We start from the raw sequence: 26,175 nt of genomic DNA on the forward strand, positions 1-26,175 counted from the left end.
TTTGACCCTCTTTTGTCTCCCTTCTCCACGTTTCTCTCGTCCTTCCTCTCCACCAGTTTCTCCCTCTTTCGCGCTCTCATCTCCACTTCTCGCGCCTTACTGTCCGCGTTCGCCCTCGTCAGTGAGCAAGCAGTGAGCGTGGCAGCGCGCCTCTCCCGCCGCATCCGCGGATGTGTCGTTTCTTCCTCCCTTGCTCCCCTCCGCCTGCGCGGCCGCGCCCGCACCTTTCACCGCTCGCTCTCCCTCGTCCTCCACGCTTCTCTCCTCGAGGTCTTCCTCGCCTTCTTCTTCGTCGGTGAAGACGGCGCCAGGAAGCCCGCAAAACAGATTCGCCTCCTTGAGCGCGATCACCATGCTCGGGCTCTGCGACAGGGTGACGTCCACGCAGGATCGGCGCAGGGAGATTTTCAGCGCGTAGTGATCACTTAGTGTCACGAGCATGACTTGGCCGAGGCAGCCGAAGCAGCAGGCGTCTACCATAACGCGCGGCTCCCGCAGAAGAATCTCTCCCGAGACCGGGACAAAGTCGCGCAGAGCCCCCGAGAGGCGCTGCGGAGGCAAGAAGACGTAGTCGCAACGCAGGCCGTGACATCCCGCGTGGGGCCCGATCGAGTTCAGAGGGTTTTGAGGATCCCACGTGAAATCCTCCCTCGGAGTCCAGTCCTCATCTTCCTCGTCGTCGCGGCCTTGCGTCGTCACGCGCCCCAGCGACGCAGTCGAAAGCAGCGAAGACGCCCGGTACGCACAGCGCGGCACCGGCCCAGATCCAGGGCGCGTGGTGCGCTCCCCAGACTTTCGCCGCAACAGCCACTCCTCCGCGTCGTCTGTCGTCGTCGCCTCGGAGTCCTCCGCGCCGATCGCTGCGGAAAAAAGAAGAGAACGCGTGCAGGAAGAACGTGGAGAGACTGGGGGATGAAGCACATGACGTACAGAAGCACTGAAGACCGACGAGAGGGGACGGGAAGACGAGAGAATCACGGAACGGCGGGAGTGAACAAAGGGGGAAAAGGGAAAAAACGAGAGAAACGGCAGGAATCAGGGGAAAAATGATGGTTGGGAGGGGGTGGGAGAGGGTGACCGACGGAGAAGCGATTCGACACAGACTCACGCGAAGCAAAAAATACAGACGAAGAACGTCTAACGGCGGATGCCTCACAAGGCTAGACGCGTAAACCCAATCAAAGAAATGCAAATGCGAAGCCCTGGAGAAAAACGCCTGGCTATCACACAACACCAGACATATATAGATTGTAACTTTGTGAATGTATAAGGAATGGATTTGTGTCACTTACCGGATCCGCCTCGGCCTAGGCTTTCCCACCCTGCGGATCGTCGCGCATGTCTCACGTTCAGCTCCACTTGTTGGGTGGTGATGAGAGCCTCAGCGAGCAGGCGCTGCGGGGGGTCTGCGGCGGTGAGACCGTTCGACCCTGCGTCGCCTGTCGCCTGATTCCCTTCGCCTTCTTCGTCCGCATGTCCGCCGTCTCCCGTTTCCAGATCTCGGAGACTCGCCTTCCGATTCGAAGGCTTCTGTGCGTCCCGCTCGCCTGCCTCCGTGAGCGGTCTCGTGGACGGAGCGGCTGTCGATGCAGTATGCGCAGTCTGAGGCGTCAGCGGCGCCTCTCCAGAGTTCACATCGAACGGCGATGAACACCCCGGAAACGCCCCCATTTCCACCGCCACGTGCGCAGGAAAAGCGCCGCTTCGCCCTGACCGAAGCAGAGCCTCCCGGGTTTCGCCTTTGCTGTCTCCGACCGGAAAGTCCCGCGCCCCACTGTCTCCGTTCGGGGGAAGCGGATGGTACCCGTCGCGCAGTTCTGCCTCGAGGAACTTCCTCGCGCGCTCGCCTCCGGAAATGCTCCGCTCTCGGCCTGCGTGTCCCGCAGCGCTGCTGAAGCCAAGCGGCTGCACTGTGCCTTCGAGCCCGCGTTCGTCTCCCTGTGGCATCGCCCGCATCTCCGTCTCCTCGTACAGGTGAGTGCGCACGCCGTTGCTGCCGTCTCTCCCAGCTGCGTCTGTTGTCTGGCCTAGCGCAGTTCCGAGGCTCCTCGACCTCTGCGTTTGCGCGTTCGACGCCGGGTGCTGCGTCTCAGCTTGCCTCTCGCCGCGGTTTCCGGGACGATGCGTCGCCCGCGCGTGGGGGCCACGCACGTCGTCGGCGAGCATCCGCTGCTGAATTTTGTGTTGCTGGAGCAGGTGTTCGAGCTCGAGCCGAACCTGCCTCTGGCGTTCCTCGAGGAGGTCTGGATGCAAGTCGTGTTGCAGAAGCATTTGCTGCTGATGCACGAGGTGGTGACGCAACAAAAGATCGCGGTTGCCGTGGACTTGCAGCCAGCAGTCTCGCCATCCCCGCTCCACGAAGGATTTGTAGTTGCTCGCGCACAGGTCCGGGGCTGCGAAGCACAAGACACCGCGCCGGAACGCTTTGTGAACGCGGAAGGCACGCAAAATAGCGAGGAAGGCAACAAGGAAGAAAGGAAGAAAGGAAGGAAGAAAGGAAGGAGAACGGCACGAAGGGAGACGGGGTGGGGAAGCCGGCATGGAGATGTCTTCGTAAGGAAACGAGAAGGTGCCCATAAGCTGTCAGGGCAGAACTGTGGAAGTGGAGTCGAAGTTGGTGGTTGTTTTTCGGGGAACGGGCAGAACCGTCCAGGAACTCAAGGCTACGGGTGAAGACGCCCGGCGAAAATGCCTGGTGCAAGGTTGTCTGAAGGTGGCTTTCGGACGCGCGCTGGGTCGTGCCCCGCCCACCTGCGTTGAGGTCACCGACGACGAGGGGAACCTCTCCACGAATGCCTGCGTCTTCGCACGCACTGAGCACTTGCTGGATCTCCGCGCTGCGAAGCGCCTCCACGTACGGGGACTCGGGATCAACCGCCCCGCTGGCTAAGTGAATGTTAAAGACGGCGACTGCGAATAAAAGGGGAGGGAGGCGCGGAGGCGGAAGAAAGGGAGACAAAAAGATAAAAGAGGGGCGCGACGAGAGGCGACGCCGTGTGGCGGAAAAGCGAGAGAAAACCAGCTGGGACAAAACGAGGGACGCGCCGGCGTGCATACGGGATTCCGAGACGTTGGAGGCAAGACAGAGGGAGAAAGAGAGAAGAAAGCGAGAAGAGAGAAGGAAGAGAGACGGAAGAGAGAAGGAAAAGAGAAGGAAGAGGGAAACGAGAGCACGAGAGAAAACAGATGGAAAAGGACGAAACGCAGACGCACGCACAGACGAGAGAAGAGCGATGCCAAGAGAGACACAGCGGGAGAAGATAGGACTCTGACGAAGCATGCGCGATTTAGGGACGCAACGGGTCTCCGAGAAGGGTTCCGAGACGGAGGAAACAAGAGTCAAGAAAAGGCCGGGAGATGGAGGATGGCAAGAGATACAGCACAGTGCGAAAGAACAAGAGTGAAAAGTATGCAGAGAGACGAACGAAAAGTGGGACAGCTCCTTGGCCCCGCAAGGAAGGCTGAACAGAAAAACATCCTGCCAGAGAACGCTAGACACAAGGGAGAGGCGCAGAGGAGCGACCGCGGATCATTCTCTCTCTCGGCATTGTGGTGTTTTCGCTCGAGAACAGAGAAGATCTTTTTTGTGACAGCTTTTGGTTCCTTGCGGTTGCCCGATCGCCTGTCTGCTTTTGCTTCTACCCCGCCCGCGTCCGTTTCCCGAGATTCGATCCTTTTTTCTCACCGACACCGACGCCCGGAATGTCAATGCCGCACTCCAGCATGCCCTTTGAGCCGAAGAGTCTCTCGATGTTGGTGACCTGAACGGCGAAACGACATGTTCGAGAAAAAAGTGCAAAAAAGGTGGAGAGACCACCCGGAACGCACGTGCACACTCTCGGAAAAAGCAACCTCGAAAAACGGCCCCATATATAATATAGACATATAGATATAGATATCGATACATATATATATATATATATATTTATAGATATATAGAGAGACAGATAGATATCGATAGACAGAGATAGATATAGGTAGACAGAGAACTGGAGATATAGCGAGGTACAGTTCGAGAGGCGTAGACATAGATAGACACAGACAGGCATGCGCGAATATAGATATAGACGTAGATATGTTTTTTCACGGAGTGTCTCGTGGACTGCGGGGGGGAAAGGGGCGAGAGAACAGAATTGAAGGAGGAAAAAGACATAGGCGACGAAGCACTTACGTCATGAAAAGGATGAAATCGTGTATGACGAATGGGGAAGCGACTCAAGACCATGAGGCCGTTGTGGAGCGCGAAGCGTCCGCCGGAGGTTCGCCTGCCTGAAGCAGCCAAGCGAAAGAAAAGTTGCGAAAAGATGTGGAAATGTTTGACAGCCGTTCGTGCCAAATCGAAACCTCTGGAGCGCCTCATGACGCCTCGAAGTGTCTCGTCAGCGAGGAACCTTCCGATATTAAAAGTGTCTCCGCCCAAGCCGTCCGATACAAACGACGAACACAAGCACAGAAACGCACGTTTGATTTTTTTTTTTCGTACACATACACACTAGGTATTTACGTAGATGAACGCAAGGTGCTATGATACTAAGGAAGTCATGGCATAACTTGATATACATGCACGCTTCTCCACATATACACGCATATATACACATATATCCATATATATATATATATATATATATATATATATATATAGTAGAACTCTAGAAGCAAACTCTTCTGTACAGAAGACTTGCTTGCACGTCTACAACTGCATGCATGTGCAAATACAAAAGAGAGATGGAAGTGGATCTAAGAAAGCGTGTGTGATCTGCGCAGGCGCTTTCGCTCACCAACGTAGGGGAAGACGTGGCGCATGGAATCGACGAGGAAGTCCGCGTGAATGTCGTCGTAGACTTCTTGAAGGCAAATGATGTCGCTGTTCGTGTCCAAGAGGGAAACTGCGACAACGTGGGGAAAAAACAGCGGCAAAATCATGTTCTAGCAAAATAACAGCCACATTTCTCGTGTCTCCTCTCTCTACGGCGCACGAGCGAGAGACGCAGAGACGACAGAACGAGGGCCGAGACCCGGGAGACGCGTAGAGAAAGGAAAGAGAATGAAGACAGGGGAACGCATGCTTCTCAAGACACCTGGCAAAGGCACACAACAGGGGGCAGCGCGGAGCAGATGTTTTTCTCTCTTTCCCAGAGAAGAGAGAGCCTCGGAGCGAGAGCGTCAAAGAAGAGCGCGAGAGCTGTTGTCGGCGGGAAGGGTTTCCTCTAAAGTGAAGGCACATTCGAACCGTCACGGAATTCGCGCAAACGGACACGCGTCTCGTCTGTCGGACTCGGGTCTTGGGCGGTCTGCTCTCTCTCCAAGCTTACTGGGAATGTGGCTGAGGCGTCTTCGCGTGAAAGGGGGATTCTGGTACACCTGGATGCCGCAAAGGCGGTACTCGAGCAGACCTGCATTGAAGGAGACGATGTTGATTGAATCGACTGGCGAGTTGAAGTCCATCGCAGGAGGGTCGGTTCCCACCACGCTGTTCAGGCGGGAGCTCGGCCCCAGGGAAGCAGTCGAGGTAGAGCCTCTCCGCGTGTAGGAGGGATAAAACAGTGCGTCCCTGCTGGCGTCAACCGGCGCCTTCGGGGACGAAGCAGCTGCATGCACGGCGGACGCGGAGAAACACAGACGAGGCGCTGGCGAGGCGGCGAGTGGCGATAGCACAGGCACCGAAGCGGCGGGCGTGCTGGGAATCTGCGCAGGCGTGGAAGACGGAGGCGATGGCGGCGAGGACAAGGGACACTGGGAGACAGGAGCGCGACAAGGAGAGGGCGCACGAATTGCAGGAATCGACGGTCTCGTTGTGCGCTCTATTCCCGAACACGGAACTGCGAGAAGCGAAGGCGGCTCGGAGGCGAAGCTGAAGGCGTCACTGGACGCGTCGGGCGGCCCCAGCAAACTGGCGCGACGAGCGGCCGGATGAGGAGGCGAGAGGGCGAGAACGAAGCGAGAGAGTTCCTCGGGGAACACAGGCGGCGAGGAGGGAAACTCTGACGGGGAGAAAGGCGAAGAGGCAGATGAAGAGGGGAGCGCACTTCCAGACCCAGCTGTGTCGCTGTCAAAGAGAAGCGGCGAATCTCCGCGGGGGAGTCGCGTTGTCGCGGAGACATTTGCGACGAAGGAAGGCGAAGGGTCTTGTTCGGGACACTTCGGCTCTTCCTCTGTGTGACTGGCCGCAAAACGGGGAAACGCAAACCGTGGCTTCGTGGCCGTGACGTCGGTTTGCGCTGTATGTACACCGGAGCAGTAGACGCCCCTCACCCCAGGGTCAGGGCTCGGAGAGGAATTGCCACGACCCGAACTGCGGGGGCGGTTGGAGGATTCCTCCCTCTCTCTGGATCTTCGAGATGGCGGCGAACAAAATGGAAATCCTTGCCCTTGCACAGCACCAGAGAAGACATTCTCTGCAGGTTCTGCTGGACACGTTGCTGAGCCCGGTGGCCAGAAGGCAGTGCCTGGCAACTCTGGGCAGGTTCTTTCCTGACTTCCCGTCTCAACAACGACTTCCACAGACGAAGACGGCGGGACAGAAAACGGACTCAGCTTCACCGGCATGCGAGGAATTCCTGGAGCTGCCTCCTCTGCCAATTGACTGCAGCCGTTTCCATCACAAGCCGCGAAACCTGTGTCTGACGCGGTAGAGGCGGATCCGTGGAGAGGCAGGTCGCCGAGTGAAGGGCGCTTTTCCCATGTACATACACCAGACGTCACGTTTGCCCGCCAATCGAAACCGGCCGCTACCGGGAGGGGATGAGAAGACGTTTTCTCCTCGCTCGAAGAATGAACGGTCGCCTCTCCATATTCACAAACTCTTGCTTTCTGGCAGTTCCGCTCGAAGGAAGCGGGACTCTCGTCCGTACTCTGCGTAGAGAGCAATCCAGGGAGAGGCAGGCCGAGTTCTGGAGCCGCTCCTCGGGCACGGTCTTCTCTTTCTCTGCTCCCTGGTGCATGCGCCATGCTTTTTAGATTCAGAAGGACCACGCAAATCCAACATCAACTTTCGAGTCAATCCCCATACTAAGCATACACAGCTGTTCACGAACACGTACATAGAGACACCGTACAGTGCCACGGAAGAGCACATACAAACTACAAAACATGTGCTAGTTGTACGCACGTGTATACAGACTGACAGAGAGGCCTTCCGTACACCACGTCGCAGCGACGACTTTGCCTTCCTCTTTTGTGCCTCTTCGGAAGATCGCCTGCCTCCCCAACGCGGGGACGACAGTGAAACTTTCTACTGCAAACAGACTGCGTCTCTTAACACCATCTGAGCGGACAAGAAGGAACAAGACATTTTAAGGCTGGGCTGGGGGCTGCGCGTCCACGGTTCCCTTGTATTCACGGCGTACACGCAGGCTCCAGCGAGTAAGGATCGTGGAGAGAGGGAGATTGGTTCGTCGGACACGGTGCGACCCTCGCTCTTTCTTGTGAATGCACGGCTCGGCGGCGACGAGGACGGCTGAGAGTGGGAGGGACAGGCCGATCCAAATCGTAGGAAAGGGAAAGGTCGCCTTCTTTTAACGAGAGAGGCTATCTGTGAGAGTCAGAAAAGCGAGTGTAACGGTCCGTTTCAGCCGCGCTCCCCTGCTGTTCGACGCTCAACCGGGGTACTCCCTCGGGAGGCAGCTCAGAGCACAAAGGGTCTCCCAAACGGGCGGTTTTTAACAATCGAAAGACGAGAGACGGCACGGGATAGATCCGCCGAATGGTTCGAACTGTAGGCGAGGACAGGAGGGGGAGCCAGAAGATGTGAGGTGAGGAATCAGCAAAAAGGGATGGCTTTAGCGCCGAAAGGTGCTCGATGCTTCGGGACAGGGATAGGCGAACGGAGACGGTAAACGGGGAAGGAAACAGGTGACGAAGGGAAGACGGCTGGAGAGAGGAGGTGCGTCGTTTTCTGACGATGGCAACGTTGTAAATAAACGAAAAACGATGGTTCGTACAAAAAGCCCGCCCGGAGTCGGCTACAAGAAGCTACAGGGAGCTCGTCGGCAGACAGGACAGCGTTCTCCGGAGTGGATCGTTGAGAGGTCAACCGGCCCGGAGGGGGGAGGGTGAAACCTTAAACAGTGAAATATCAAAACACGTCGCGTTTCTCACGCATCTTCCATTTTAATACAGAGTGGTGAATCACATAAAACCTTCAGACAAGAACCTACAGAAGACATTCTGGGGGGGTGCCTGTGAAAGTAACTCACAGCTCGAGAGGATCAAAGTCCTCATGTGGTTCGTACGGGACCGGATTCTCCAGAGGAGTTTCCGCGTACAACAGAAGCCTACCATGTCCTGGCTTTAAAAGCATGGGAGCGCCAGGGAAAAAACGGAACGGTTGAACTTAAAAACGGAAACTTCACATGCTCAACTGGCCAGCGACCGCGATACCTTCCAGAGTAGATGCGCGCGAGGCGCGGTGCGTAAGAATTCTCGTTCTCCTGTCTCGACGAAAATGGAAGGTCACGGTGAAACGCGACGTTCGCACATAAAAACGGGCTTAAAAGTAAGAGGACGGGGAACGGCGTGAATATGAGGGCCGCATTTTTGCAGATAGAAGGACGGGTGGTAAAGAGTACAGGGTCTACAGAATTTGACCGTTCGAAAAAGGAAGACGGGAAGACGCTGGTACACTGCCAGGCGGGAGAGCGGGGGCATGCCGTGCCAGTGTCGCCTTTGAGTACAAACCGGCAAACGCCTCTCCGCGTCAAAGATACACACATTTTCTACCTATACGCTAAAGAACGCGTGCGGTCTCTGGTTAGCACGCGGAGTGACCGGCTGTAGTTGTCTTTCTGATTTTATGCGTCAAAGTAAAGGATCCTCTCGGGACCTTGTCCATGTGCGCGCGAGGAGGGCGAAGGTTGTGGAGGGCGGGCTCTGACACACTCCGTAGGACGGAAATCCGAGTAAGCGCGGAATCGTCAATCCCCTATGCGGCGAAAGAACCTTCCGTAATGTGGACAAAGAGCGGTAGAAAAGGGACGAGACGGAGGACAATTGCCGCAGAGGGCAGCCCTTCAGAAAGGAATGTTCGCAGGAACCGTGCCAAGTTTTGCCGTCTTCCTGAGGTTGTGAATGTACTGATTGAGAGAGGAACCGCAGCTCTAAAAACCCCGTAGGGTATTCCTCTTCCGGCGCTACGAAGGGAAACTGTGTCGAACCCAACATGAGGCGTTTATCCTCGCTTTTTCACAAGGAATCAACTCACACTGGCTTTCAGCCAGCGCCGTTGACGCGGCGAACCACCAAGGATTCGTTTATCGCCTAGCGGGGCCTCAAAGTGTCTTGAGAGGGAGCACTGAGCAGGATTTGTTTCGTGCAGAATTCGATTGAATGAATAATTCTCTCTCGTGGGAAGATCACACAGTGTGCGGCATATGCGCGCGCGTACGCGGCACAAACCAGCGTGGCCCACAGCGGCGCCCCGCAAATTCGTTGGTAAAATGCAACCCATGCATTTACGAAGGTGTTGAAACCAAACTTTGTTCAATCAGAAAATGTCCACACTTGTACTGCAATGTCTGAACTCGAAATCTCACACGGACACGGTTCACAGCTGTCGTTCGAACCCAGTACCATCTGGTTCGTAGGCACAACCCGCAACAAACACCATGTACAGTGTTTTAGCAAGCCACTGAGCAGAGCTGTTGCATCGAAGCAAAGAGTTTAGAAACTTGGCAGATCCCCATAGGAGTGGAAACCTGGCATCCGTTCAAATCATCGCTAAGGCGCGACACTCCTACCGAGATTCGAAGGCTGTGTCTGGTTCGTCGGCTCGGCGGTGGTGTTATAACTTCCTTGACACGACGTGGTGAGATATATCGACGCTCTTTTCATGTTTTGGTGAACTTAAAAGGAAGCGTACAGCACTCGCGTGAGCCTCCGCGGTGGTGGCAAACCGAAAGGTGGATTGCTCGGTCCCAAATGGCCATGGATATGGCGCAAACCTGTACTGTGCATTCGACGCATCGCAGCGTTATGCCCCTAGTCCCAACTGGAAATAAAGCCTTTTACCACTTGCTCTGTGCGGCCCCAAAAACGCGTACACGAGCAACCAGGAGACCCTATCTTCGGTTCCTGTGTTTTAATGTAACGTCTTTTCTCCACAGGTTGTCCCGTTATGTTCTACCGACCCGCCTGCTTCAACGGCCATTCTAGAGACATTGAATACGGCATGTAGAGCTTCGCTTGTGACAAAGAGGGCTTGCAACTGGACTGGGTGAAACGAAACTGTCACTTAGTCATTCGAGTCCGGTAACCCCTGCCGGGTTTGGCAAGACAACCGTCAATTAATCCGGGGCCCATTTGCTTCAGACTCGACATCATTCGCCCGATAGTTAGATCTGACACAGCAGACAGTGGACGACACACGGAGCACGAACTCCGCCAGAAAAACGTTGTACGCACAAAAAACAAGGTCACCCTCGCTACTACTACGATGATGCCTGCTCCTGCAAAAATGGAGGGTCCTCTATTTTCACCACCATGTTCTCGTCGGGCTGCTTCGAGGTGTATAATTAATGCCTCTTCATTCTGGTATGATGAAAGGGTCACGTACCACTCAAATCTGTCGGGTACGCAGCGGCCTTTGACTTTCTTGGACAATAAACCGAAGCAATAGCATGTCTGGTTTGGCTTTGCGAGGAATAGCCGTAGAATTCTGAAGAGTTGTCGTCTTCCTGAACGTCTGCTATCAGTCAAACGAACCGGCGTTGCTGCACTGGCTGTGCGTGCTGAGCGTTCCACACGTAAACGCACTATCCTGCGCTGCTAGTCTCTTCTGCGCAAAGCAATTCGGAAATCCTAGCGGTGACTGACGCCAGCATGTGACACGCCGCTTGGAGGCAGCAGGCCAAGTATCAGCCGCCCACGGAGTTCCACGCAGCGCGTAGTTTGAGACAAACAGTTAGAGCTATCCAAACAGGAGGTTCTCGAGCTCATAGCCAGAGGCTGTGAAACCGCCTACCAGCCCCCGGGGTGGGCACCCTAAAAGGCCAGCTTTTCGACACCGTCTAGGACCGGCTGAACCGGACCCTGTTTTCATGCCTCGTTTTCAGACCAGCACGAGAGAGGTCGTCGGGCGGCTCCGTCGAGTCAACTGACGCACTCAGCCTGATGACCCATGCTTCGTTAGTCACTGCCAGAATGAGTTTTTGAGGGGGAAACGTAGCTCCGCATCTCGATGAAAAAAGATGGTGATTACCAACCTATCAATTACCTGAAGAGTTTTCTAAAGACAGTGTTCACCTCGGACGCGTGGGGCCACATCAACCGAACCGGTCACTCGACGCCCCGCTGTAGGTTCTCCATATACCGATGGCGTCACTTTATTAGACCTAAACACAAACACGTGTATTTCGATATTTTATATGCAGTCCCCTGTGTAGTTGCATGTCACAGTGTGAATGCCTGTGCACATAAATATGTGGCTGTGAATGGAGCGCCAGTGTCTTCCACGCTGTGTTTCTGTCAGGCGTCTGTCCTGCTGGATACAGGCGGGCGCCTGAGAATCTCGTCGAGCTTTGACTTCGCCATCGCTTTCGCCTTTGTCTGATGCGTTCGTCGCCGTCCCTCGCGAGCGGCCGCTTTCTTCTGGATGAGCCGATTGAGAGTTTCGCTGCAGGGACAGCAAAGGCAAAAAACCGCGCAAGACACGAATCCAACGGCCAGAGTGAGCGTCTTGTGTCTTTCCACGAGACTCTGTCTCTCGGGAGGGACCACGTGCATAGTCAGATGGTGCACAGCTGGCTGTCGAGCACCCCCAGTGCATATCAGACCCTAGCAGTTGCTTCGAAACGCCTTCTGCCTCCCTCTTTGTCCCGGTGGATCACTCACCGCATGCAATGCCACTCGACTAGCACCCTCACCCCTGATGCCGCCTGGCCTGACAAACACCGGCAGACGGTCGGCAAATTATCCGACTGTGCGTACTCAGTGTCGAAACGCGCGAACCGCTTCGGGTTCTTTCCTGCCGTCCCTTACGACCTCTTAAAGGCCTCTTTCCTCACCTTCTCTGTAGTTCTGTTATGACGGGGTTGACAACCGTGCCGCCCATCTGGTTGTTCTTGACCCTGTCGTTGTACACTTTCGCCATGTCTTTTACAACTCCGTACTTGTTGCGAAAGCTTGCTTCTTCCTCTGCCTCAGCCCTCTCCCTTTTCTCGTCCTCCGCCTCCTGGCTGAAGCCCGCACGTTTCCGCCTTCGCAGGCTCTCTTCCTTCTGCCTTCCGGCGTCTTCACCCTTTCCTTCGCCTGCGTTCCCCTCCTTCTTCATCAATCCAGTCACATCTGGAAGTGTGGCCTGTATCAGCCCAGCGACAGGCATGCGCCGAGTTGGAGAGCCCAGAGAGCTCGCTCGCGTGTTTGCTCGGTTCGCTGCGAGTTGTTGCTTCCGCGCTTCCTTCCCTTCTGGTGAGTGCGCCCCGTACGCGTCCTGAGACAGGTCGACGAACTTAGGGTACAACACGTTCCGCGTAATCAAAAAGTCTTCGTTCTGCAAACCGGGAAAAGACAGAAATATGAGAGAGAGACGTGCAGACGCATGCGCTGCAAAAAGGCCGAAGGGATGCCCGCGGACATACACCCGAGAGAAGCGCCTTGCTCGCACCGATCTCGGCCAATCCAACAGCGAAGCCAACCAGATACGACAAACAACGGCGAAAACGAAAGAGAGAGTCGATCAACCCTGAACGAGCGGCAAACGTCTAGAAACGTGTCGATAAATACATTGATATATACATACATATGACCTGTGTAGTGTTATGCATCAATACAAAAAAGATACGGATGAACGCCACGCCCCGCTAGCAGCGACAGATATTTTACGGCGCACAAAAACAGCGTTCTGTGGATAGGCATGTCTTAATGGGGTCTGTGTGGCAAGCACGGAGAGAACACGAACAAGGCCGCTCGCATGCGCCAGCGGTTGTCAACTCATCCGCCGGGATCGCAAGTGCTTGGCAAAGTCGAAGCACCAAAGGTGGATACCGCTTGTGCTCCTCAGCTTTCTGCAAAACCGTCAGCCGACGGTGCGAAGCAACCTTGGTTTACCTGTCGCCACGTTTTCTGCATGCGTGCCATGTCCATGTGGCTGCGTGCGACTTCCTCGCGATCGACGCCAAGAGGGCGGCCTCCGTCGCTTTCAAGAGGAACCCGGAAGTTGGTCCGGAAGACAAAGTCCTCTGCATCTTCGTCCGTCTCGGCGTCGTCTCTCGTCGCCTGAGTCCTCGCATCTTCCTCGCCCGCCCCGGCCCTCAGGGACGCCCCATACTGTGCGTCAACTGCGTCTCCGCCGTCGCTCGCTTCCTTTCTCTGTCTAGCGCTGCCTCGACTCCCCGTTGCCTCGCCTTGTCTCCGGCTCGCCAGTCGCTCGATTCTCTCGGGTGCCTCCTCGGGAACTTCTGAAGCAGACGGTCCCTGCGCTCCTTCCCGGACGTCGAGCCGAGACGCTTGCGGCCTCACCCCTTTCACCTTCTTCTCGAGACGCCCCGGCTTCACAAAAACCTCCAGCGCCGTCTCGTCGAGCGAGTCGAGTTCCTGCAGCGCTCGCCCGTCCTCGCTGGGCTGCCTCTCGCCTGCCGCTCGCGCATGCATGTCCAGCGGCGACAGCAGCGGAAGAGACGCCGGCGAAGACGCAAAAGACGATGCAGACGCCTCGGCGGGCACACGCGACGTCGCAGGAGTGCCTGAGGAAGGCACAGAAAGCGAGAAGGCGTGGGAAGGCATGGTGGGGAGTAAACGGAGATGAAGAAAGCGCAAAGGGACAGGACCAGAACGAACGCACCGAGACGGGTTATTTGGGGGGAACCCAACACACACGGCAGAGAAGCATCCTGGCAAAGCAAAGAACAGAGAGAAAACGGAGGAGGCGGAGAGAAGGGGAAAGAAGCACAGTACACCAAAGTACACCACCACTGTACGGTTGTTCATCTGAACAGAGTTAGGGAGAACGGCCAGAGCGTCGTGTGTCAATTCGCACAGACGAATCACCGTCGGCGCGGCCACGGGAGATTCCTCATTTCACCGTTCCTGTTTCTTCGTTTCTCGGGTGACCGTACCGTCGACGACTGTGTACTTCGAGCCAGCAAACCGGAGGTCGCCTCCGCGCGTTCCAGAAACGCGAATGCCGCCTCCTTCGTCGAGCATATGGAACGGTTCATCTTGGTCGAGGTTCACGTGGTGTGCTTGCTGGTGGGCGGGTTCGTGCGGCGCTCGGCGCTTCGACAGTTCGAAGTCGGTCTCCGTCTCCTCGCGTTCGCCTCGTCCCCACGTAGTTTGTTCGAAACCCGCCGCGCTCGCTTCGGCCCTCTCCGCAGTCCCCTCCTGCGCCTGGCGGCGCGCCGCCTAAAACCCCCGCAGAGCGACAGAAAAGAACCGACAAAGGCGCTCCAGTCTCGGCGGCGACGCACGAAGCAGCTGTCGAAGAAAGAACCAGTTTGGAGAAGAAATGCAGAACGACAGAACGCAGATCACGACAAGGCTGACGGAGCACACGGCACAGACACCGCATCATCGCCGCACGCGGCAGAGCCGAGAGACACCAGACACCACTTAAAAGACAGTTCGCATCGACCACGGACAAAGACGGTTCGCATGGACCACCTGCCAAAAAAGCCTTCCGCACCTGCCAGCGCTGAAAGCGTTTCTCGTCGGCGTCAGCATCTTCCAGCATTTCCGAAACAGTCCTGCGGCGACTTCGTCCCCGCGCACGCCCTAGGTCTCCGTCTGTGGCAGCGCGGCGAAGGCTCTTCGCCTGAAACAACCAGAAAACCACTCATCACAGAACATACCGCAAATCCAAACGCGCCTCAAAGAGCCCCTGGATGCATGGCGAATCACGCGCACGAAGCCTGGGCACACTGCTTTCGAGGCCGGTTCATCCCCGTTTCCCCTGTCGCTCGCTTCCCGCCGCGTCCGTCTCTCGTTGCACACCTGCGCCTGGATGGCGTCAACTGACGGCGGGGTCTGGACCGCCCGTTCGATGTCTTGCTTCCTTGCGTCGGCCGTTCTGTCTCTCCGCGCTGCTCTCCACAGTTCACGCGATCGACGCCGTTCCTCTCCAAACAGCGCTTCGTCCAGGGCGTCGTCGTTCTCTTCTTCGTCGCGCGTCTCCCTTGCCTCTCGCGCTCTGAGCAACTCTGCTGCCTCCGGGCCTTTCTCGTTGCCGTCTTCTTTTGACTCGCCGACGCGCGCTCTCCTCGCTCCTCGCGGCGCGCTTGCTCGTCCGTCCTCGCCTTCCTCGTCCGTCGCGTCGCTCTGCACTGCCAGTGCTTTCTCGCTTCTCCACCTTTCTTCTTCTCTCTGCAGCCATTCGGGCAGCGCCTCGCTGAGGCACCGCACCTCCCCAGTCGACGCCGGTGCTGGGAGCGGTGCGCCCTGCAGTGAGTTCGCCTTGGGTGTTGGTCCTGCGTCGGGTTCTCTTTCTCGCTCTCTCCCTGCTCCGTGCAGCTTGTCGCCCGCGAGCACGGATCCCTTCCCACGCTTCCCGAACGCGTCCGTTTGTCCAGCCTTCGTCTCGCCTTGTCGTCTGCTCCACGTGTCTCCTTCTGACAACGCCCCTGAGATCCGCTCTTCGGGTGCGTTCTCCAGCAGCTTGGTGCGATCGGGGGGGGGTCGGACCTCCCAAAAGCCACGCCGCGCGCGTGCGTCTCCTTGCGCAGGCCGCAGGTCGCCTTCTGCCAGACTTTCCTTCTGACGATCTTCTTCTCGAGCCCTCTCCAGCTCTCGCAGGTGGGCGCGCGCATTTCGCGGCAGGCGTGGGAGGCTCGCGAGGAGAGACGCAGGGTCGCCTGAGGACTGACACACGCCGAAGCGAAGGCGAGGCACAGACACCGCACGCCAGGCGACGATCCAAACAAGCAATCGTGAGAACGGAAGAAGGAACGGCGAGGCACACGCCCGCCTGGCAGGGGACGGGCAAATTGCACCGAAGGCTCTCTTCAAAGAAAAGCGACGCGTGCACATTGCGAAGGGCGGAGTGTCCCAGCCCGCGTCTCACTCTGCATGAAGAGCCTGTCACGGTGTCGACTCCTGCGCGCTCCCTCCATTCGACACACGGAGGAAAAACCCCGACTGGACACGTCCCTCGTCTCTGGTTTCTTTCACCCTTCCTGGGGGCTTTTGTTACGTGACGGACGCGCGTGAGTTTTAAGACCAGTCTACATGCGCTCAGTTTCATACGTTGCTCTGTTCTGAAGCTGGAAGACGGAATCATTGTATTAAGTGCCAGGTCGTTCTGGACACCGAATCCATGAACGAGAACAGTGTAGGTCTGTTGAAGATATTTCCATCATGTTTATAAATGGGCGCGCGCGAGACACCCGCTGCGCCGCGCACCGTCCTTGTGGCTGTCTAAGCGTTGCTGAAAGTCGCGGCTGATTCTCGTGTTCTAGCGTGGGCTCTTTCCAGCGCCGGAAACATGCGCGTTTTGACATGTGCGAGCTTTCGGCTCTCTCGTTCTCTCTACCGCGCGTGACTCACTTGATCGGCCAACTCCTCGCGGGCCGAGATGCGATGAATGACCGGGAGGTCCTCGAACAGCGCGGCTGTGCGCCACAGCCGATCGATCCGCTGCTGGCTCTCCACCATTTGCCGCACCGAGAGATGCCGATACACCGCGACGCCCTTCAGAGACTGCAGCGCGACACGAGCGGCGAAAAACGGGTGTGGAACGGACAGCGAGGGTGTACCAGAAACGCGTCAGATTGCCTGTGTTCCTGCGCCAAGCGGCGCCGTCCCCCTCGCGGCGTCGCGACGGCTTTTCGCCGCCTTCGCCCCCACGCCTCCGACCCGTGTGTGATGGATGGAAGTCGCACGCCGCTTCGCCCTTGGCGCCGTCGTTTGTTACCTTTGCTTTCTAAAGTAGTCACTCTTGTCGCACGCGCCAAGTGCTTGCGAACCCCCGCCCCACGCTCACGCCTCTCTCTCTTTTGCTCCCGACAACCTTCCCCCTCTGTTCCTACAAGGATCTCCGGTGTCTGCAGGGCGCATTTTCTCGCAGCGCCGAGCGCGCCGCCAGGTACGCAGAGCCTCGAACTCTCGCAAACTCCGCGCGAGCTCACCTTCGGATCGACGCGAAGCAGCGGATGCGTGTCGTCCTCAGATGAAAAGGACGAAAGAGGGACAGCGGAGTACCCCCCGTGGGGGACCGGAAGAAGCACCGGCGGCTCCGGCCCATCGCGCTGTGGACAGACAGCCGAGGGCGCAACACAGGAAGACATCTAGAGTAAAAGCCGGTACTTCCAGGATCCACCCTCGGCTCTCCCGTACCGTCCAAATCGCGATCAGCCCACGCCCGTTCTTCTCTTTCCCACCATAACGGCGATCTGCGTCCTATTCCAGTTTCGTCGTCCAGAGCTGCCTTGCCTTTCTTCGCCCCGATACCCCCGCATTCCCCACTTGCTGCGCGGGGGCGCGTATCCGCACAACCTGTTCTCGGTTCCGTCCTCTTGGAGTTTCCTCGTTTCCCTTCTTTACTCGACATGCGAGTCTCCCAGCGGTCGCCTACGTCCTCAGGAAAAACAGCCCCGCTGCTCGTCGCGCTGCGATCCGCCTCGTTTTTCGCCGAAACGTCGAACCGTGGAATGCGGGAGGCCTGCGACTTCAGCCGACTGTCGCCAAGAGGAAGCAGCACAAACGCGGAGGCGCCGAGAGCCACAAAAGACACGCGAGAACCCCGATGAACCAGCAGGCGACAAGGGGAAAGTCCACGTCGTCGCCAACTAAAGAACATCCAGAACACTGCTCTGCCACAGGGTCGGTTTCTGCCCTCCGAGAAAGGCCGGAGCCTGACGCGTCTCGCCTCCTCTCAGAATCACAATCTCTTCCGCGCGATCGCAGCCACCCCTTTTTGCTTGCTCGCCGACGATTTGCCTTTCGCGCTTCTTTTGATGTGTCTTTCGTTTCATTGTTTGCGTTTTCTGTCGTCTACCGGTACAGCGCGTTCTAACACCGCGACAAGGGCTGCGAAAACCTCCAGGAAGACTCCCCGTGAACGTCAACTTCCGATTGCGCAGTCGTGCACTTTCTCGTTTTCGGCAGCGTACAGAAGAGCGAAGCGAATCGTCGCGCTTTGCGCATGCTTCCCCAGTGCACTGAAGTCGCTAGGTTCACAAACCGGGATATATACGCACATGTACATGTACACCTATCCAGCGATCTGTATACACATATATGTGAATATATCAACACCTCCGGGGTTATGTTTATATATAGTTTCGTGTCAACATTTGTACCTAGGATATGTGATCATATATGTATATATATCCATAGCTATGGTATATCGGGCCTTGTGCTGTTAGTATTCTTTGCGTGGTTCTGGGGATTTACTCGAGGTAGTAGTGATAGAGAAGATTGAAGCGAAGGGTGCGTTGCCGCAACGGAAATCCGTCCGGGGATTTCCACGCAAAGCGCCTTTGAATCGGGAGGTCTTCCAGCGAGGGAAGTACCACGCCTGCCTCCCCCTCTTGGCCTCTCTCTCGCAAGTGCACCTACAAAGAAAATAAGATCGAAATTGAAACACGTACTCTCACTTGTGACACATACACACTGAGACTGAAATAGGCATGCAAACACATCTATATATACCTATATATATGTATATATATCTATAAGTATAGTGTTGGCCAGATGGACACACAGGTCAATGTCTTTCGAGGCGAGCCTGTGGATGTCAACGAGGGAGATCTGTCTAGACCGTGCCGCCCCAAAAGAAGACGAAATAGTCGGTACAAAATGTGAAAACATCCACAGATATAATTACTTACATGCATGAAGATGTTCGTAGGTCGACAGCGACAGATGTGATCTGAATATTCAAACGTACGGTGTCTCTGACATTACGCATATATCTCTGCATATATCTCTGCATATATATATATATATATATATGTAACTGTATGGATTCATGCGAAAGCAGCGTTTGCATTTACTGGCTTGCCATCGAAAAAAGAAAAACGCGTTGACACCAGCAGACGTACCAGAGGTTCAAGCGCCTGGAAGGTCGCATCTGTTTCCGCAGCAATGGCCTTCTGAGCGTCTTCTTCTTCCTGCGTCTTCTGCGACGTCTCGTCGTCTCCATCGTTCGCTTCACAAGCTCCAGCGTCTTCGCTTTCGTGCACCCAGACCACGCGCTCCTCTACGGGGCAGTCGGGCTCCGGCTCGTCCTGCAACCGCCGCGAAACACGGAGACACCCTCGGCAGGAAATGCATGCCACAAAGACAGAGAAAGAGAAGGAAAGGAGAAAGAGAAAGAAAGGAGAAAGAAAAAGAAAGGAGAAAGGGAGCGAAAGATGGAGAAAGCGAAAGAACGAGAGAGAGATACAGATAGAGATACAGACAGATAAATCTTTAAAAAAAGGGACAAAGACGCCAGCGAGGCTTCCCCTAACATCACAGCGCTCTGCGTCCAGACCCTCAGGGGCGGACGTAACAGGAGAACACGGACGCAATCCCCGCAGTGTGTGTGTGTGTGTGTGTCGGGCGTGAGAATGCGAGGCAAAGGAGACTGAGGCTGGCACGGGCGTGCCAGGGAGACGCTCGAAAACGCAAACCTCGTCTTTACAACGAGCGATATAACAAACGAGTTGAAAAGCCTTCCTGCTTGTGCGTTTTGCAGTGCATGCTGCAGGTGCCAACCCCGGCAGGCCGAGCGTGAGGGAGAGCGCGAATTCGAAAGAGAAAGAAGAGAGGGTACGCACAGAGGACGCGAGGGAGCGCAAGGAGAGAAACGGAAACCGGAAGCGACAACAGAAAAGGTCCGGACGGGACAAATCGTTTGACGCCTTTTCTGTTTGGGCTGTCGTGTGTGTGTGTGTGTGTTCCTCGCCAGCGCTCGCGTTGGATGTCTAGGAACTCCTGGCCACAACACCCGCGTTGTTTCGCGCTTTTTAGCTTTTGAGTCTGTCCCCGATAAAGGCCCTCGACCTACAACTGCGAGCCGATGAAACTGAATCGCCTTCTTCTGGAATTTTGTAAGTTGTGTCTCCGGAAGCGGTCGAACTGAGTCGCGGATCCACAGCGGCATTTTGAGAGCCTTCGCGAGAGAGAAAAATCGGAAACGGAAAAAAGTGCAAACGAGAGATGTCCACAGCAGGAAAAGCGCAAACGGCGGGACGGCAACAGGGCAAAGATTTTGGAACTCCAAACGTGTTGCTATTCATTCGCCAATTACTCAAGCTTTCAGTACTCCCCGATGTATATATAATAGGCTTAAATATATATATATATATATATTATATACTCTAACTGGCATGCGTATACATGTACGATGATTGAGATATTTATACATAAACGTGGTAGAACAAGACGCTTCCAGTTTTTGTTTACCCGAGCCTCCTTCATTTTCTCCTGCCGTTCGCTTCTTCGCGCCTGGCCGTCTTCAATGAAAGCGCGAAACGCCTTCAGCGAAAGGGGATTGAACTGCAACTAGAGAATGACGCGAAGACACGCACAGAAAACTCACAGAACCCCGAATCCGTATATACCTGTCAACCCGTCGTCGACACAAACATATATATAAATATATATTTATATATAAATATATGTAAATATATATAAAAATATATATTTATATATAAATATATACATATATAAATATATATAAATATATAAATATACATAAATATATGTAAATATATATAAATATATATATTTATATATAAATATATACATATATAAATATATAAATATATATAAATATATATATATATATATATACATATATATAAATATATATATATATATATAAATACATACATATATATATATATATATATAAATATATATATATAAATATATATATATATATATATGAAGAGTCACTTATACGTATATTCACATACAGGAGAGAAGTAAATGTGCGAGGAAGTGCAGATACACATTCCGCCGTGTACGTGTGCGTGGCAGGTTCTCTCGTGTTTGGCTGCAGCCATGAGTGGACGTCGACAACTCCGTCTCTGTCTCTCTACGTCTCTGCTTCTCCTGGTTTTGTGGATGGAGGCGGCAGACAGATAGCGCGCTGGGCGTCGATTCGGCCTTTCCTACAAAAATGTAAATCTTTTTTTCAAAGAGGTGACTTCCGCCTTTCGCGTTGGCAAACGGCTGCGGGTCGCCCTTACCTCGTCCCCCAGTCCTGCGCGTTGAGCGGCCTCGGCGATGCGAGTCGCTTTGCGACGTTCTTCTTGGATTTTTTCTGCAACTCTTTCAGTGAGCTTTTCAATCGCGAGGAGACCCATGTCTAGGTCGTGCGCATTCATCGTCGAGGGCAAAAGCGAAACGGAGAGAATTTTGCTGTAAGCCGTTCGCTCGTCGCTCTCTGCCCACACCGTCTTCGAATCCACGCCGCGGGTGTACAGACGGCACACCTGCAGGGACACCCAAAAGCACGCGAAGCGCGAGAGAGAGACAGCGACCACGGCGGTAGAAAAAAAGCCAGAGAAACGGACAGACCGCGGACGATGTTCCAGTCAACGAAAGAGGGGAGATGAGGCCGCGCTGCCATGCGGCAGGCTGAACCGAGTTGCGAAGTGCCGGCTGTGGGAGAACATGGGAAGTAAAAGAGCAGAACAAGGGCGAGATCGAAACGCACGGACGTACAAGCACACGGAAGACAGAGCCCACATTAAAAGCGAACGACACACACGGAACAAGACAAGCAGAAGAAAAAGATAGGAAGAGCTACAAAAAAGGTAGAAAGACCTCCACAAGTTAGGAGGCAGACGGAACGACACGCGGAAAGAAAACTGAGCGATTCAGTGAGACGCGCGTGAACCGGGCTTTTCTGAAACGAACGTGATCGCCTCCATTACCATGTATTGGCCAAAGAGGACGTAGAGGAGATCCTTGGTGGTTACGCGGCCTTCCGAGCTCCGCAGGCGAAGAGGCGGCTGGCGGTAGATCGGGCATTTACTCTTTTTCGCGCAGCCTCGGCAAACCTGGAAAACGCGCGAAAAAACACCTCGCCGCAGTCCAGAGAAACAATCAACGGCTCCGAGGGACACACACATTTCTCTCTTGACGCCGCCTAAATATATGCATGGAAATTTATAGGCATACTGTAGATATCGATATACGTATAGGCGTGTTCAAACCACTATATATATATATATATATGTATATATATATATATATATATGTATACATATGTATACATATGTAAGTGGTAAAACGGCAAAGCGGTGAATATGCATGTGGCGACTTGTGAGATTTCGAAGCGTTGGCGGAGTGTCGTTTTGCAGCTCGGGGAAGTCGAAATGTGTCTTACGATAACTTCGGGAATTCCGAGCGCCTCGCGGAGTTTCTTCGAAGCCTGGCGAATGCGCGCAGTGCTGCCGTGCGAAAGTGGGACGAGTTGCTGGTGTCTGCATGCAGGCGAACAAATTTACCAAAGGTAAAGAGAGAGTCAAGACCCCACGAGAGAGGAAGGCGCATGTGAGGAGACAGTGAAAACGACGACCGCACGTCTCAAGGCGACAGAAACCCAGCAACTATTTACACGCATATATATATATATATATGTATATATGTACATATGTGTGTAGATGTACCGCCGTGGAGAGACGAGCATCTCGAGGAATGTGGGGGACTTACAGTTTCTTTGTGCGAATGATCACGGGGCACTCCATGGCGGCGAGGACGTGGACTGCGTCCGCGAATTCGGCGTCGTTCATTAGCGTCTGCAAATCTATCGCCGACGAGATCCACCCAAACTGACTCCGCATCTGCACACACCGGAAACACATTTCAATCTCCTACTACATTAAGGTTATTCCACATCGGTTATGTTCTACGCGTAATAAATGGATTACTGTTATCACGCGTATTAACAGCGAGAGAAAAGATTTGTAGCCTCCCTTTTCGGCAGCTTTCTCTTCCGTCTCGGCACAAAAAACACGGAACGCCGAGTGACGACGCGCGAAAAGATACGGGCGTTGCGTGGTGGCTTTGAGCTGCGATTTGCATGAAGCTGACGGCGGGCCAGGCAGGGGACGAAGGCAGCACTGACCCAGGCAAGCAGGCGAGCGAAACGCAGAGCGCGGCAGTTTGTCTAGGAAGAATCCCGCGCAACTCCGAATTCACACAAGGGAGATGCAGAGCGACCGTGAGAGAGAGAGGAGAGAGGCAGAGAGGGAGAAAGGGTAAAGGTAGAGAGAGAAAAGACGAGGGAGAGAGAGAGAATGAGAAAGGCAGAGCGGGCGAAAGAGAAAAGGCAGAGAGAAGGCCAGGAAAGGCGGACTCGCAGAGGAGCTGCCACACGTTGGGCAAATGCAGAACGGTCCGCGCTTCACATCATTGCCAGGAAAGCGACTATAAACGCGAGAGCGCGCGGAATCAGGAGCAAGCGCTGGCGGGAACTCGAAACCCCATTCCTGGCCGAACGGAGATAAACGGACGTAGAAAGTACGGTGCCGAACGAGAAACCCTCAAAAAAGGCGCGGCAGGACGACAACCCAGAATGGAATTCGGACACACGCTGGGGTCCGAAGCAGATCCCTTCCTTGTGGGCTGGGACACTTACATGCGTGCGCCGTAGCTCTTTTTCGCGCTTTTGCCCCTTGGACGTCTCTGCTTGCATGCGGCTACCATGGCTCCGCTGTATCTTTCCCTCGGCGTCTGCCACGCGTTCCGCCGCGCCGCACCCGTTGCCTTCGCGCGTCTCTTCGCCATCCGTTTCGCTTCCGTCGTTGCTCTCGGGGGCGCGCTCTTCGGCAAGCAGGAGCTTTTCCACATGCGAAGGCGCGGCCGCCTGACTCATGGCGTGTGCAGTCATTTCCTGCCCGTCCGCGGCGGCCGAGCGGGAAATGACTAGTCGGCACAGCCTTTGCATCGCCGCTTGGATCTGAGTCGCCTTCGCCTTCCTCTCCTGCGTTTCGAGTTCTTCAATGACTCTCAGTTCCTCCGCGTTGGAGAGGGTCACAGAGACGTCGGCGAGTGGAAGTGATGAGGCTGCATAACTTCCGCTCAACCGGCTAGCAATCACTTCCTCTCTCTCGTGCGCCTCCTCCGTTTCATTCTCCTGTTGGTTCGCTTGGTGTTCGCCCCCGCCGTTCGGGTCAGTTGCAACTTCACTTCTTTCTCTCCTCGGGCCTCTCTCTCTTTCTCCGGAGCCTGTACCGACACCTGGCGCGTGTCGCGTTGGGCTCGGCGCTGCGCTGGCTCCTTTGAAATTCGGTCTGACGGGAAAGGCGGTGTCGGCGCCGTCTCCGAGGGGATTGCTCGCGGCAGGGATTCGCGTCTCCGCCCGCAGCGTGTGGAGCGTGCGGGGCCGCATCGGAGTCGCGAAGCTTTGCCGAGACGCCGAGCGCAGAGGCGCCGAAGCGCTGGACGCGGAACTCGCGGGAGGAAGGGCGGAAGACGACAGCGCTGGCGGCAGAGCCGGGGAGGACGGAGAGGCCGAACGAAGGACGAAAAGCGCAGGAGATGAAGGCGGAAGCAGCGAACACGCAGAGGGAAGAAACGGAGACGACGCAGGCACAGCCGGAGTTTCTGAAACCAAACAGGCGGCAGGTTCTTCGAGACGCGAGACGCGTGGCCGCTGCGTAGAGACATCGCGGCGACGCAGAGGCCAACCCGACACCCGGAGAGAAGACAAAGACGACGGACGAGAAGAGAGAAGAGAAGACGGAAGCGAAGACGGAAGAGAACCGGAAGAGCGGCAAACGGGCACTGACGCGCAGGAACGGCTGAATGTGGGGAAGGCGACTCGAGAGAGTTGGAGATTGCGAGAAATCGGAGAAAACGACGGGCGCGAAGCATCGCGCAGAGAGGCTGCTGGCTGACGATGAGCATTCGGGAGTGTTGCCGTCTCTGTGCTTTGTTTGTCGTTCGTCCGCCGTGCAGCCTCACATCCTCTCTGGGCGTCTGTGCCGTGCGCTCTTCCGCGCGGGGGTTCTGTCTCGCTGCAAGCCCGGCGCGATTCCTCCCTCTCCAATTCAAGAAAAGGAGACGAGAAGAGAGGACTGAGTGGAGGAGCCTCTTGCGGCTGCCGCAGCACGCGCAGGCAGGACAAAAAAAGTTCCTGGGTTTCTCGTCCTCTCGAGAAGCGCCGCAAATCTGCGTTTTTCCACATATCTTCGCGTGGTCCGGCGGACCGCCGACCCTTTGCAGCAGAGGCGAGGTGCCTGCGCAGGCCCCCAGCTGTGTGCGTCATGACGAAACCGAGAAGAAAAAGAAACAAATGCGGGGGAAAAAAGAGGGAGAAAAAAAGAGGGGAAGATTTTGTGGGGAGTCACAAGAGGCAGCAGCGAGAGAGGAAGACTGAGTACCAGAAAATGGAGAGGTACAAAGAGACCCAGGTGAGAGAAGGGTGGAGAGGGAGGCAGGGCGGGAGCAAGGGACACTGTGATCCACGTCGAATCCCTCCTGTGTTTGAGCAAGAAGACAAAGACGAAAAAGTGGCGAGTGCGAGACCGGAGAGATGACTTGAACGCGCGCGCTGCAGAGCACCGCACTATCATATTTCTAACCAGGGGATCGGTCTGTAGCGCGACGTCCTCGAAGCTCGAGGAAGGGTGGAGTGTCTAAACACCCGCATCGTTCTTCTGAGCGTCATTTTCCACGTCGCGACCTGACGACGCCCGCGGGGAAGAATTCACCAAACCGCCTTTTTTTGCAGGGAGTGGAGACGCTCGAGTCTCTCATCACCCCAAAAGAGTGGGGCTAGCGACGGTTTGGCACAGCGTCGCCTGTTTGCGTTCCTTCGGTCGAAAGGGCCCCCAGAAAGCCCCGCAGCTTGCCACGCGAAACGCCAGTTGCGATTAAGTGTGTACGTACACCTGGCGCGAGACCGGCTGAGGCAGAAAGACCGGACAGATGACCTTTTTCTCTTCGTTGTCCGAAGGAAACTCTCGCAAGAAGGCCAGTGGATGCACAGAGGAGCGAGGCGGATGTTTCTCAATTCCGTCTTGCGTGAGGAAACGAAGAACAACTCGAGGCAGCAAATCGACGATACAGTCAAACGGTGTCTGTGCATGCGCGGGGGAAAAACGCGAATTTCGCGGCTGCTTTATTTCCGCGCATGCATGCGAAAAGAAAAGAAACCAGAATCGAAAGAGAGACTTCACCTTCTGCTCGTCTTTAATTGTTTCTTCTTCGCAATCAGGTGTTCTGTATCTCTTTTTTTAACACGGCCATCTATCGAGACGAAGCAGTCTGCAGGTTGTCGCTTTGACTGTTTCTCGCCTCGAG

At 55.3% G+C, this 26,175-nt stretch overlaps 2 protein-coding genes across 2 annotated transcripts; both read right to left on the reverse strand.

The window, feature by feature from the left end:
* Positions 1–96: 96 nt before the first annotated feature.
* On the reverse strand, positions 97–6,392 carry NCLIV_0357 (endonuclease/exonuclease/phosphatase domain-containing protein; the record flags this gene model as incomplete). Its single annotated transcript, XM_003883772.1, has 8 exons — positions 97–860; positions 1,293–2,393; positions 2,752–2,910; positions 3,686–3,761; positions 4,172–4,269; positions 4,779–4,886; positions 5,313–6,160; positions 6,253–6,392. The coding sequence occupies 8 exons, from the start codon at positions 6,390–6,392 to the stop codon at positions 97–99; spliced, it is 3,294 nt and encodes a 1,097-aa protein (XP_003883821.1).
* Positions 6,393–11,460: 5,068 nt separating this feature from the next.
* Positions 11,461–24,259, reverse strand: NCLIV_035710 (conserved hypothetical protein; the record flags this gene model as incomplete). The annotated part of the gene is made up of 15 exons (XM_003883773.1): positions 11,461–11,608; positions 12,000–12,484; positions 13,042–13,676; positions 14,049–14,334; positions 14,615–14,743; positions 14,923–15,786; positions 16,471–16,623; positions 17,052–17,171; positions 18,969–19,154; positions 20,317–20,415; positions 21,108–21,353; positions 21,798–21,923; positions 22,253–22,349; positions 22,579–22,709; positions 23,507–24,259. 15 exons carry the CDS (start codon positions 24,257–24,259, stop codon positions 11,461–11,463), a joined length of 4,458 nt encoding a protein of 1,485 aa, XP_003883822.1.
* Positions 24,260–26,175: the final 1,916 nt, after the last annotated feature.

This window comes from Neospora caninum, chromosome VIII (assembly GCF_000208865.1).
Source record: "Neospora caninum Liverpool complete genome, chromosome VIII".
Taxonomy (NCBI): domain Eukaryota; phylum Apicomplexa; class Conoidasida; order Eucoccidiorida; family Sarcocystidae; genus Neospora; species Neospora caninum.